The following is a 15,106-nucleotide window of genomic DNA, read 5'->3' as shown; positions in this document are numbered from 1 at the left end:
TCTTCACTTTTAGAATGATGATGGACTCACTAGTGTTAAAGAGTTATCACAATTCATCTTATAGTTTCCTCTCTGTTTAGTGAGGCAAAACCGAGATATTTTTACAAATAAGAATTGATGCTGAATGTAAGTTCTCTTAACAATCATTTTATTAACTCTCTACAGCAAATGGGTGATACCACAATAGCAGTTCAGAGACATGTTACTGAGAAATGAGATAAAATTAGAAACCCCCTAAAACATAATCCAGAGAAACAAAATGGATTCTATGTGGCTAACTGGGACCTAAAAACAAAATAGAGTCAGTGGCCTTAACGGAACAGAGGTGTAGTCACATATTCTGTTCCCAGAAAAACCTCAGTCGTACTTGAAACCTAATGTTTCCTTCTGTATCTGGGTTGCTCAGCCCAATACAACCTCACGTTAACCCAGCAACCAATCAGCACAAGACAATGGTTTCCATGTGAGGAGAAGCTAGTAGAGGCACTGCTAAAATGTTCCTGTGGCTTCTATGATGTTAGCCTTTGAAAGCTTGGCTGCGCCTTCCCCTCTTCGGAGTCGACGTTCAGTTTGCTCCAATGCTGCATCTCCCTGGTTTGGAAACTGTTGATGCAAATGCAATAAAACTTTCCTTTGACAAAATTCCTGTTTTCCAGAGACTTTTTGGTCAACATTACGTTCAAGTAGTAACCTTATAGCTTGAAGAAGGGCTAGAGAAAAAGAATCACCCCTGCAGCACAGATTTGTATGCAGTGTGGCAATTTTATCATTTGACATTAGAAAAATAATATCAGTAAGCTGCAGTGTTTGCTCACCAGGAGCAAATTCATACATGTGTATACATGTATATACCCTATGTACGTTTGTGTGAGTGTGTGGTTCTATATGCATGGACACACATGTTGAATTGAGGTGGAAGAAGTTGGGTTGTATTTGTTTTGGTACATTTATTTATGTAACCGTAACAGTATTACTTTGATTCTGCTTAATAATTGGCAGGGTAATGTTTATACCTAATTCTATATCATACACACACACACATAATTAGGGAGCACTACATGTATATGTGTATACATATATATGTGTGTGTGTGTATATATATAATGAATTCAAATCAACATCATTTATGACCATAATTTAAAAGAAGATTATTGCTTTTAAAATTTGTGAACAAGCTGAAAATACAGCATCACTACGAAGCCCTTATTTTGAGTTCATATCTTTATTATAAAAAATAATATGTGTCTGTTTTCAACTGGAGAAAAGTCTACTGGAATAGAAAATGACTAATACTGTGTTATTTCTCTATAGGAAGAGAGTAGACCTCTTCATTCAGTGGCGCTTAACACTTCCATCACTAAAGTCTACCCTAATTCACTATGTGGTAAAAATATGCAATTAATTAAGATTTTTCTCCACAATAAATGATGCATCTTTGTTTACAAGAGGTGAAATCTTTTGTTTTAGTGAAACGAAGAAAATAACTAAGAAAAAATAAAATATAAACAAGAAAACACAAAAAATTATTAGTACCTGCAGCTGAACTGGTGGTGTTTATCTTGTACGCAGCTCTATATGCCTGCTTGGGGGTTTCATTGTCGTGTCTGGAATAGCGTAGATTATATATCTATCGCTGTGTCTGGTCCCCGGGTTTTTCAATATTTTATTCTCAGAAATAAGTGACAGATATAATCGTATGGTTTATCTTCTGATGCTTCATATAGGTAGCATTATTGAGAAAGAAGTATAGAATATTTCCCATTGTTCTTTTGCTCCTATCTGCATAGATGTTCAGTCTTTTACCTGATTAAAAATAGGTCATGATCTCCAATCAACCAACATCTATTATTTATGTTTCACCAATCCTGATATAGGTATATTATTTTAATTCCATGATATTAAGCACACAAATGTACATGAACATGCACACTCCCATTAAACACATTGTGACAATTAAGGAAGATTTTATGTAAAGATAGGAAAAGCCAACTGAAATCACACTGCCTAGAGATAACCATGTTTTCTTGTATATATTATCAGATTTTCAAACAAAAAAGAGATTATAATAAACACATTTATATATAAAATATTATCAACAGAGGCATTATGTTTCTTTCCATTGATGTATACTCATTTATTTCATTCATCCTCTGGCTTATATACAATTATTCATACCTCTTTTGCTTTTTTCAACATGGTGTTAGTGGAAAGATGGAAAATTTATACACAAAAATACTCATATACAACTCTTTATATCACAAACAACTTTAAAATGAGCGAAAGTATGCATGTATAATTCATCATATCCAGTGTTTCTTTAAGGAAATCCTCAGAAATGGACTTGAGGGACAAGAAGAGACAATTTTGGAGTTGTTACCAAATGCTAGGAGTTTTCGTATATTACCTCTTTCATTACTATAAAATATCGCATATTTAATATATTTTCTAATTTATTCTAAGTGATTATTAACAACCTCCTTAAACAGATGCAGACATTGACATCTAGACTCCCACAGATATTAGGCTTTTCTGGTTGCAAAGCACTTGCTCTCAATAGGGTCCTGATGACAATGTAATGAAATACGTCCCTCTTAAGAAATAATTATCTTAGTTAATATCATGAAACACTAAAGTATGTTTACATGAAAGTCTCATTTGAAAATTTACAAAATAAGTGGTCCCCAGATTTTTAGAGTTCTAAGCCACTGAAAGACCATCTAAGTATCACCTCTAATACAAAGCAGGATTTCAACCTTGGTGATTGATATCAGAGGGAAGTGTAAAAAGAAGGGTCACCAGATGTGGAAGTGGTCTGTTTAATTTATTACAATGAAACACTTGAACTCTGTTAACCTTTGTGGGAAGAGAAAGTCATGTGGGGTGAAAGTGGAGGGTGGTGGCACTGCACAGTTCCAGGGAGAAACTAGAAAATAAGAAAATTGGTGACCCCTGAGATTGTGCAGCATGGCAGCCCTGGGGGATACTCTCTGTATTGGCCATGTTCTGAGTGATATTTTACAATATGTAAATCAAGACAGCTATGTGTTCGTTGAATGTCTACTGTTGATTGATATTTCATGCATAATAGTAATTCACATCAGCTGTATTTTCTGAGTCTTGATATAGTTAATTTAATTGCCGCTAAGCCAGTAAATGCAAAACTTGAGGGGGAGGAGAAAGTAAGAAGTGTTAGGCGTGTACTAGTTTATGCTGCAGAGCATTACAGGTTCTTTCCTGTTTCTTCAAAACCTCACCTGGACATTAGCAGGGACATAGGATTTCTTCTGTTTTTCCTGTTTGTTTCTTTTATTTGTTTGTTGTTGTTTTCCTCCCTTGCTTTCTATAAAGCTATAAAACTCATCAGGCTAAAATTAGTAACATTAGTACATTTTTAAATTTGGGAGGTGATTCTTAGCAACAATTTTTAATGCCTTCATATATTTCAATGTCATTCTTTATGTGATGTTCCCAGTACTAAGATACCAAACGTACTGCTGTAGGAGATACTGTCAAAGCAAAGCTCAAACTATATAATGAATTGCTAAATATTATCCACCAGTTAAATTCAAGAAACTGATGCATTTGTGCTACCCAAGACATTTACTACCACTGTTTACTTTTCTGGTACATATTTTAAGGATATAGGATTTTTCTTGGTCTTTTCTCCTGAGTACTTTCAAATCAATGTTTTTCCTTCAGTTGCTTCCCTGTGCTCAGGGATGTGAAAATCCCTCAGGTTACATTTTGATCAACTAAGACCTAACTCTAGCTTCTTAGACAGGGCTGTTCTTCCAGAACACGTAGACCACGTTCCCTTCAATCAACCCCCTCCTACGATTTAAACCTGAGTTGTGGAGCTACATTATTACAAATTGGATGAGCTAATTTAATTCCCAAGGGATTTCTGTTTTCATTAAGAATGAAACTACAAATAATTGAAAAAAAATGTCTTTAGGAGAAAGACATTTACTTCAGATAGAAGGAAGTGAGAAAAATTTATCTGTATGTAGGAGTTTCCAGGTAACCTTGGTGACACTACAACAATACTGTGTAAGCAAATGTTTACCTAGAAGATCACATTCTTCAGAAAATAGTTGTGTGCTCCTGAAGCTCTATTATGACACAGTTTTTATTTCATGATATTGGTACCAAAACACATTAAATTTTCATGCTGCTGGAGGAAAGACTAGCAGTGCCTGTGGGTGGATGAAGACGTGGTTATTCTACAAGCAAAGCAGCACTTTAAGTTACATAAAGATTATGTATTGAGATAGTCTATGAAATAAGTGTACTACATTAATTTTACAAATATATTATGAGTACTTATTGTGTACAAGGACTTGAAAAATAAAATCCTGTGGTGGCTTACAATCTGATAGTGAATATACTTTGATTTTGGAAAATCTATTGAGTAAAATATACATATAGAAAATTTTATTTAAAGAAGTATACTGCAAGTAAGTTTTCAGAAGTAAAAGATTCTCTTCAACTAGAACCAAGCCAAAAAAAAAAAAAAATGTCTAGTATCAGAAATCATCCCCACACCCAGCACAAATTAATGTCCAATGTGGTAGGTTAGTTTCTAAGTTTTTGAAGTATATAGTAGTAAAATTATACAGCACTTATACTTTTTTGTCTTGCTTATTTTACTCAACATATGCTTGTGAGATTTCTCCATGTTGTTACATGTGGAGGTAGTTCATTCATCTTCATTGCTGTGTAGTTTTCCAACGTACAAAATTACCATAAAGTTATTTATCTGATCTAGAGCAAGAGCCAGCAAACTATGGCACATAAAGTTTTATGGGACTTGGGACACACCATTTTACTTATGTATGATTGAGCATTGTTTTTGTGATACATGGACAATCCTAAGTGGTTGTGACAAAGAGTTTATGCCCTGTAACACCTAAAATATACAATATTTAACAGTTTAAGAAAAAATTTGTCAACACCTGTACTATTGTGTTGATAAAAATTTGAGTAGGTTTCAGTTTTGTACTATTGTAAATAATGCAGTGGTGAATATTTTTGTAGTTGTCTTTGAGTGGACATAGCCACTCGTTTCACGTTGATATAAATCTAGGAATAGAATTTTTAGGTCAGAGGACATTTATATGTCCAGCTATAGTAGACACAAGATTACATTTTACAAAATAAAATGCCAATTCTCATTTCTACTCTCAGTGTGTAAGATTCTCAGTTGTTCCACATCTGTACCAATACTTGGTATTTCAATTGTTTACATTTTTCCCATTCTGTTTTGAGGCATAATACTCCGTTTAGATATTCATTTTCATATCCTTGAATAGTAATAAAGTTGTATATCCACTTATTGAAGTGTCTATAAAATTCTGAATTTCGATAACAGGTCATGAAAAAGGGTCATATTTATAAGTATTTGGCCTTCTGAAATCTGTACTATCTAGCTGGCTTCAAAATCAGGGAGAGGAAGCCCACAATTAACTGAATCAGTCAATTTTATTTTTATAATTCCATTTATTGGGTTTAAAGTTTCCTATTTCTTAGTTCACACCAACTAGATCTGATAAAACAGTCAATATGTAGATCAAATCAGTCCTCAGATGCTCTAATATATAGTGGTCAAACAGAGGGAGATATATTCATAAGATTACATGTCTACATCCTCTAATTGAATAGCCATCCACTGACACTCTATTTTTCTTGGATTTATATATTTCAAACAATGTTTTCTTCCATGCTGCTGCTCATTAGTAACAATTTCAAAAGAGTGTCAATTGAGAAAATATTGTACAGATGGAAAATATTGTACAATTGAGAAATATTGTACAGATTAAATCCTTTTATCAAAAAGAAATATACTGCTCATAGGTTTTTCCTACCATGATACCTAGTGACAAGTCACAGCGTTCAACAAATGCCACCTTGGAAAGCAGAGGATCCTCTTGGGTTTCACTTCTATTCTGAAATGTTTTGTCACAAGGCATTTTAAAATAGCTGCTAAAAAAGCTAAGACATTCCTTGGCTTTTAACTTTGACGATTGTAATGGATAATTAAGACTTCCCTTTAGTTTTAAGGGCATGTGGTCCTTCAAATATGTGGCCATATCCATGTTGTCTCAACAGCTGAATCAATGCTTTAACCATCAGAAACTACAGCAGAGACAGATGAAATAGACAAATATTAGGAATGTACAAAGACAAATGCTCTTTACTTCCAGTGTGATTAATATGTAGGTCTTTATAGTCCTTAGTATCCACAACCATTTGCACACTATTTTTTTTTCTTTTTTCTGCTGAGGAAGATTAGCCCTGAGCCAACATCTGTTGCCAATCCTCCTCTCTTTGCTGAGGAAGAGTAGCCTGGAGCCAATATCTGTGCCCATATTCCTCCACCTTGTATATGAGACACTGCCACACGTGGCTTGATGAGTGGTGCATAGGTCCATGCCCAGGATTCAAACCTGCGAACCAAGGGCTGCAGAAGAGGAACACACAAACTTAACCACTAGGCCATTGGTCTGGCCCCATGTACTTTCTTAAAAGTTTTTTATATAGATATATATATACATACATATATATATACATACATATGTATTCAAGCTACATACTGTACCCTCATTTAATTGAGTTACTAAATTCTAAAAGGCATGCAAAAGTGTGACCTGGTGTTTTTAATTTATTATTTGTTTGTTTTCCCATTTTGTGTCCCAGACACTATGCAGGGCTTTGGATAAGGGATGGAAAGCTCAGTCCTTGAGAAAAGCATGCTCTAAATCTCATACTGGAGGCAGTGATTTAATCAACATGATATTAAAACAATATTTAAAAGAGATTTTTGACCATTAGCTACCGAATAGGACATTTAATCAGAGCTGACAAGGGGAAAGAAGGGAAGGAAATTTTCCTGGAGGGTTATTGGAGGAGTTTATTGTTGATAACCACACCACAGTGATGTACTTTACCCTTTTCATTGCTCTTTATAGTCAAACCAATTGGAATTATTTGCTTCTTCACTTTTTCCAGCTTTATTGAGATAAAATTGACAAATAACATCGGGTATGTTTAAGGTGTACAATGTATGTTTTGATATATGGATAATTTGTGAAATGATCACCACTCTACCTTGTTAAACAACCCATCACCTCACATAGTTACCATTATTTTGTTGTGTTGGGAACATTTAAGATCTACCCCCTTAGCAAATTTCAAGTATACAATACAGTATTTTTTGTGTGTGTGTGAGAAAGATCAGCCCTGAGCTAACATCCATGCTAATCCTCCTCTTTTTTTTTTTGCTGAGGAAGACCAGGTCTGAGCTAACATCTATTGCCAATCCTCCTCGTTTTTTTCCCCAAAGCCCCAGTAGATAGTTGTATGTCATAGTTGCACATCCTTCTAGTTGCTTTATGTGGGACGTGGCCTCAGCATGGCCAGACAAGCGGTGCATAGGTGTGCACCCGAGATCCAAACCAGGGCCACCAGTAGTGGAGCGTGTGCACTTAACCGTTAAACCACAGGGCGGCCCAACAATACAGTATTTTTAACTATACTCACCATGCTGTATATTAGATCCCCAGAACTTATTGATCTTATAACAGAAAGTTTACACCATTTGACCAACATCTCTCCATTTCCTCCAACCCCCATCCCGTTCCAACCACCATTCTACTCTCTGTTTCTACGAGTTCAGTGTATTTAGATACCACATATAAGTGAGATCATACAGTATTTGTCTTTCTCTGTCTGACTTGTTTCACTTAGCATAACGCCCTCAAGATTCATCCATGTTGTAGCAACCATGACTTTTTACCTCTAAAGAGTCATGGACTTGTCCAGCTCAAGACCTCTCTAATTATCAGACCCACTGCCTACTATCTTTTCCTCTCCCAACTTGTACCTTTATAGATCTGAGACTCAATATCACCATCAAACAAAGCCTTTCTTTTATATTAGATTTAGACATTTTACATTGTATATAAAGCCCCCAGTTTTTGCTTCATAATATCTTGAGGCTTAATATGAATTATTTGAGTACTTAGTCAATTCATGTCAATTACTTCCACTAGATTATAGGATTCATTTGTATAGAAACTACTGGATGTACCATGGAATACAAAGCATTTAAAAGCTCAAAGTTCACTTAGTAAACACACAATTAATTTCTTGTAATAAATTAATGTTCAAACTAACAAAAATTTGGCAAAGTTAGAAAAGTCAGGAAAGATTTCAAACAAGGAGCAAGTTTCATATATAAATTCTAGACACATCATAAAGTAAGGCATGTTTGGGGACCTGAATATTATTATGTTTGAGCTTTAAAATAAATACAAAGTATTAAATCCAAGTATTTGAGACAATTTTGTTTTTCTTGTATCATGCCATATAATGTTGCAAAAATAATAACAACAATATGTGTTTGTGTGTATGTACAATACAAATATTCAAAACCAACTTTTAGTTTCCAGTTTTTCCAGGGCATCTTTCACATCCTTGTTCCGTAGGCTGTAAATCAGAGGGTTTAACATGGGAATCACAAGAGTGTAAAACAATGAGGTTATTTTGTCTTGATCTAGAGAGTAGGAAGAACTTGGCCTGAAATACATGAAGAGCATAGTTCCCTGGAAAATTGCCACAGCAGTTAAGTGGGAGGTGCATGTGGAGAAAGCTTTGAATCTCCCTTCAGCAGAGTGGATCTTCAAGATTGACAGGATAATATAACAATAAGAGACAAGAACTCCTGAAATGGTATTCAGTTCAATGAAGCCAAAAATGGTGAATAACACCAACTCATTGATCTGTATATCAGAGCAGGAAAGGACGAAAAGTGGTGGTAAATCACAGAAGAAATGGTTAATCTCATTTGACCCACAGAAACATAAGCGGAATGTTAATGTCGTGTGTATCAAAGCATCTGCCATTGCCACCAGATAAACCACAGCCATGAGCAGGGAACACACTCTGCTGGACATGTTGGCTGTGTAGAGCAAGGTGTTGCTAATAGCCCTGTACCGATCATAGGCCATCACTGCCAGCAGTAGACACTCAGAATCTGCAAAGATACAGAAGATCAACTACTGCAGAGCACAGCCATAGAAAGGGATTGATTTGTTCTTGGCAATGAGGTCCACTAGCATCTTGGGCCCAACTCCTGTGGAGTAGCAGAGGTCATAGAAAGAGAGGTGGCTGAGGAAAAAGTACATTGCTGTGTGCAGCTGGGAATCCCTTCTAATTAAAATGATCATCCCAAGATTTGCCAGGAGATCAATGAGATAACTAGAAACACGGCAAATAGGGTCACTTTCATCCCGGGGTTGTTGGTAATTCCCAGGAAAATGAATTCAGTCAAGGAGGAGCAATTTCCTCTATCCATTCTTCTTTGTTCTTGTCTAAACTTTTGAGAAAATGATCAAGAAAAGGATAGATGCATATTTAACTCTTCCGAACATCCACAAATATCTATAAGGCAAAACACAGTTTCTTTCTGCAATTGTTTTCTATACTCAGAAAATTTCTCAATCATATGTCACTCTTTAAAGAAGCATTGCTATCTATAAAAAAATGCTAAACATCTGTTATAAGGAGTTGAGAAACTTGGATCCAAATCTAAATGTCATACATGAGGTATGTGACTTTCTACCAGCTCCTTAATTTCTCTGAGCATTACCTTCCTTATCTTACGGAAGAGATTTGGATGATTACATATCTCATTATATATTCAAAATGATATGGTAGAAATACTGACGTTAAAGATACGAGATTGTAACATATAGGACTAAGCAAAGCATTTACTATGCTTGAAAATATGCACATGGACACAAAAAATGATTACACTTGTTATGTTCCTCAAAAAACATAATTAATTTAAAGACTTTATATTAGTTTTAGAAACAATGGGTATATTACACAACAATAATAATGAAAATTATTATGTTACTGATCCTGGTCTAAGTTGTCTTTAGCATTTGAGGAGACATGAAATAAGTATTACTGACCTTTTCTCTAGAAATGTGTTATTGCTCTGCCACAACACTAGTTACCTGTTTGTAGTGGGCTGGTGCCAAGGAGGAGGCTTTTGACCAAAGAAAAGTGCTAAAAAAAGAAGTGAAAACAACAGAATTTAACACATACGTTTGCAGCTCTTTGGATTTTAAATAGTCTTTTATATTAAAAAATAGAAAGTATGAGAGACAATACATTCTTCTGAGATATATAGGCTTCTCTTCCTTGCATACGTGTGTGTTTACGTGTGTGTGCTGTGTCATTTCCTTGCATGTGTGTCTGTCTTTGTTGATATATAAGAACTGGAATGTGGGTGATGGATTCATGTTTTTAGACAAGAAAATAGGGCACATCGTCCACATGGTGTTATTTGAACATGTCATTTTTTGTAACGTGGTACCTCAATCACTTTTGAAATAAAACCAAAAAAACCCACTTAAATTCTTGTATATACTTGCCCAGAGATAAAAGGCATAAAGGCTTTCCATTGAACCCAGATAAAAATTTAAAAAATGTTATTTTGTGAATATTAATAATTTCAATCAGATTCTTTCAGTTCTGAGACGAAAATGTCCTTTGTGGACATTAAATTGCAGTTTGTCAAATTGCTTAAGCAGGCAGAAAATGATTCATTTACAAATCTCTCATTTTTTTTTTTCCAAAAAGGTAAGTTTTTTTCCCTTTATGTTCTTTAAATGTGGAGACTTGGGCACCTACTGGGGATGAGCGTGTCTTCAGCACCTGGACAATAAGCAGACGGCGTTTATTTTACCAGGGAGCATCTGGGACTGAAATCTCTGAAGCTATTGCCCTTAGGCTTTGGTGTTACGTCAATATGTCGTTAATTATATTTCTGGTTCTGCATATTCTCCTGTGAATATAGCCCCGATTTTACTACAGCCTGAGCTTTAATATTTCACTGTTGTCACCTAATGGGTATAGACCCATTTGCAGGAACAAACCTGCAAATCATCTTTACGATGGCTTCACAGCTGCCTCCTTCCCAGTCACAGCAGACACCCAATGAAACTCAATAGAACCTACTTAATCGTTTCCACCTCCTTTCTAGTGTTCATTTTGTTTCTTCCATTTTTGAAACATTGTCCTTTATGACCATATTTATGAATATTGCTAACCTTCAATGGTATTTTTTTCTTTTTTTTTGAAATATGATTCATATACTATAAATCCACACTTTTAACGTGTATACTTCTTTGGCTTTCAGTATATTCACAAGGTTGTACCGCCATCACCACTATCTAATTCCAGAACATTTTTCATCATTCCAATAAGGAACCCATATCTATTAGCAGTCTCTTCTCTCTTTTCCCTCTCCGCAGCTTCTGGCAACCACTAATCTACTTTCTGTTTCTCTGTGTTTGCCTGTTCTGGACTTCTCTTATAAACAGAATCATGCAATATGTGTTTTTTTGTATCAGATTTCTTTCACTCAGCATCTTGTTTTCAAGGTTCATTCATGTCTTTGCAAGTGTCCGAATTTTGTATCCTTTTATGGCTGAATAATATTTCATAGATATAACGTATTTTGTTGATCCATTTATCAGTTGATGAACATTCGGGTTGTTTATATTTTTTGGCTATTATGAATAATAATGCTATAAACATTCTGTTAATGCTCCCTTTCAAGACCACTTTTATCACTGAGCATTTTCTTACTCTCGTCCCCTCACCAAATGTCATTCACATACATTTCATTGATTTTATGACTTAATCACATCCTCTACATTTAGTACTCTTTTTCTCAAATTATATTTACTTTCTTCATATAAGAATTTCTCTACTGTAGTTAAAGCTTCATAAATAAGATCAATGTTTATTTCCTGTATTCCCTAAAGTCTCTAAAACAAGGATTTATAAAGGTAATTGCTTTCTAAATATTTATTGTTAAGGACTTCAGACAACTAAAAGTAGAGGCTGATGAACAAAGAGCAGAAATACTCTGAATTGGGGAACTTTTTTCTACTAATATAGCTCATATGGACAAGTATGATCCATTTAAACATGTTTGCATGGATAATACTTTCTCTAAAAACACTGTTTTTTCTAAAAATAATTTTAGTGTGTGATTATCCTTACTAATTCTTTGCAAATTGAGAAATACAGGAAGTTTCACTTTTATATCCTCCCTAAATATTTCCCAAGAGATAGCAATACCATTCTCTATGCTTCTTGACCCTTGGTCTGCCATCTTGATATCTGGGGTGATATGACTACTTCCAAGGTTCCCAGAGCTAACGTTCTTTCACAATGACCTGAGATTGAAATGTGTCACTCTTCTTTCTATACGTGTGCTGTTTAAGTATTGCTTCATTCAAATATGAAACAATTTAATATTACAGAATGTTGGTGTGCTCTGTAGTCATGAGTGGCTGTGTTTTCCTTTTACCAAATGAAACAACAAAAATACTCAGGACAAGCATTGGTGGTCAGAAATCCAAAGTAGGGATTCTTAGGGGAATTTAAAACTGACAGTGATTTGGTTTGTATGTTTACAGTACACAGTGCATGGGTTTAAATATACTTTTACATTTTGATATTTCCAAGTCAAAGCTTGTAGACATTTATTATCATAGTCAAAATTAATAATAATAAATAATGTACAGCAAAAAATATCATTACTGAAATACATTTTGCAATGATACACGTCCTGCAATTTCAGTCTTCAAATGCATGTTTCCTGTGTGGTATCCCAACATGGCATGTGGGATGATCTCCCCACAAGGACACAGGTGATACGTTAGATAGCTGATTCTGTTTCTAAGATGCCAGAGAATGTTCCACACTCTCAGTAATACTTTTGTGTGTAAAAAATGAAAGATAGAAAGGAAAACAATTATTTTGCCTTGCAATTAACCTATATTATTCAAGCTGATACTTAGAAAAAGGTTCCAAATTACTTTGGAGTAATTGAGTGTAGAAGGTTATCAACTTTCTCAAACTACACTTAAGAAAATGTATTTGATTTTGTATTATTGCTTTCTTAACATTCCTGACTCTCACCATCTTGTTGTAGAACATACATTCTAATTAAGACTACATATCATAAAGTATATATAATGAACATCTATTAAGTGCTCAAAATGGTACAAGCACCATTCTCAGCATTTATTCAGTTAACCATCCAACAATCAATGACATAGGTACCATATTCTTCTCATTTTACAGATAAGTTAACTGAGGCATAGAAAAATGAAGTAACTTATTCAAAGTGCCACTGACTAGCCAGGTACAGAGCTGATGTATGAACCAAGGGAATCTGGCTTCTTCCTTCATCAAGTAATCTACTCTTGTAAATGAGACATTCTACACATGAACACACACACACACACTTTTCTGAGGTATTTACTATATCCATGAAGACAGCCTGATATAACCCATTTTAGCATTAACTCTAAGCTAGAAATCATTGAAGAGTAGTCTACTATTTAGCAGCAATTTTCAAACTTTCAAATGTTTTCTTATATCATGGGGTTATGACATGCATTTGGCTGAGTAAAAAAACAACTGTTTGATAAAATCTCAATTGTGTGAGAAATTGTGGGTGTGCTGGTGGGGTTGTTGCAGGTTCCAATTAGAGTTTCTAATTGAGGATTTAGATGAATCTTGGAATGTTATATCTCACGAGGAATTTACCTTTGATTTTATGGCTTTCTTAGCAGCGTCTTTCACATCCTTATTTCTCAAACTATAAATCAACGGATTCAGCACTGGGATGATAATGGTGTAGAACACTGAGATAATTTTATCAGTGTTGGGAGAATAGAGGTAGCTGGGCTGTGAGTAAATGAAGAGAAGAGTCCCCTGATAGATGGCCACAGACGTCAGGTGAGATGCACACGTGGAGAAGGTTTTCTTCCTCCCACTGGAAGAGCGGATCTTTAAGACTGAGAGAAGAATGAAAAAGTACGAGATGATGATGATGATGAAACAGATAATTTCCACTGAGCTGCCGTATGTGGCAAGAAGCCACTCATTAATTGATGTGTCTGCGCAGGATAGCTTAAGCAGGGGAGGGAGGTCACAGAAAAAATGATTGATGACATTTTTATCACAGTATTTCAGAATAAAAGCAAAAGATGTGTGAACCAGGGAACTCATGCTGCCTCCAACGTATGACAAGACAATCAGCCCTACACAGCTGCTCCGAGACATGACAACTGTGTAGAGTAAAGGGTTACAGATGGCGACATAGCGATCATACGCCATGGCAGCCAAGATAAAGGATTCTGTATCTGCAAAAGTACAGAAAAAATAAAACTGCAGGGCACAGCCACAATAGGAAATAGATTTGTTCACTGAGAGGAAATTGACCAGCATTTTGGGAACAATGACTGAGGAATAACAAAGGTCCACAAAGGATACGTTGCTAAGGAAAAAATACATGGGGGTTTGAAGGTGCGGGTCAATCCTGATTAACATCATCAATCCAATGTTCTCTGTTAGAATCATACCACACAATGTCAGAAACGCGAGGAATACGACAATCTGCAGTCTAGGATGAGTCGGAAACCCTAATAGAATAAACTCAGTTACCAAGGTGTAGTTTCTGTCTATAAATTCCATATTCTGTGTTGTTTTCATTTTATGAGATTTCTAACATCCTAAAATATAATTAGATATAATTATAAGGTTATTTTATTGTTTCAATAAACACACAAACAAGCAATCAAGTAAAAAATTCAAGCCCAAACTTCCTTTCAAATATAAACTCTGAGAAATATATTTCAGAATTTAGTAGTGATCACATTTCATGGTTGTTAGTTTTATTTTATTTCTTTGATTAATGATTATTTCTTCCATTGGAGAGTTAGCTCCCTGCATGCAGGAATCATGTCCGATTTTGCTTACCTTTTTTTTACCCCAAATATAGCACAATAGCTGGCCCAGAAGATTAAGGAAGTAACAAATTAATTAATAGACTGGTGATGACATTTAAAAAAGAATAAAAAATATATGATTTTTTATTTTAATTTTTAAAATTTTTAAAATTTTATTTTACAAATAAATTGACTTAATTCTAGAATATGACTTGGAATGATAATTATAGAACATTTTGCTCTTTCTGTCCAGATTAAATAGATAGTGGTGTGCCATTCTCTTG

General features: G+C 34.9%; 1 protein-coding gene and 1 pseudogene across 1 annotated transcript; both read right to left on the bottom strand.

Annotated features, from left to right (window-relative positions):
* Positions 1-8,426: 8,426 nt before the first annotated feature.
* On the bottom strand, positions 8,427-9,358 carry LOC131395632 (olfactory receptor 5W2-like; annotated as a pseudogene).
* Positions 9,359-13,623: 4,265 nt separating this feature from the next.
* On the bottom strand, positions 13,624-14,568 carry LOC131395631 (olfactory receptor 5I1-like). The gene has a single exon (XM_058527488.1). It carries the CDS (start codon positions 14,566-14,568, stop codon positions 13,624-13,626), a length of 945 nt encoding a protein of 314 aa, XP_058383471.1.
* Positions 14,569-15,106: the final 538 nt, after the last annotated feature.

Source organism: Diceros bicornis, chromosome 31 (genome assembly GCF_020826845.1).
Source record: "Diceros bicornis minor isolate mBicDic1 chromosome 31, mDicBic1.mat.cur, whole genome shotgun sequence".
In the NCBI taxonomy this organism is placed as follows: domain Eukaryota; kingdom Metazoa; phylum Chordata; class Mammalia; order Perissodactyla; family Rhinocerotidae; genus Diceros; species Diceros bicornis.
This window is presented reverse-complemented; position numbering and strand designations above follow the sequence as displayed.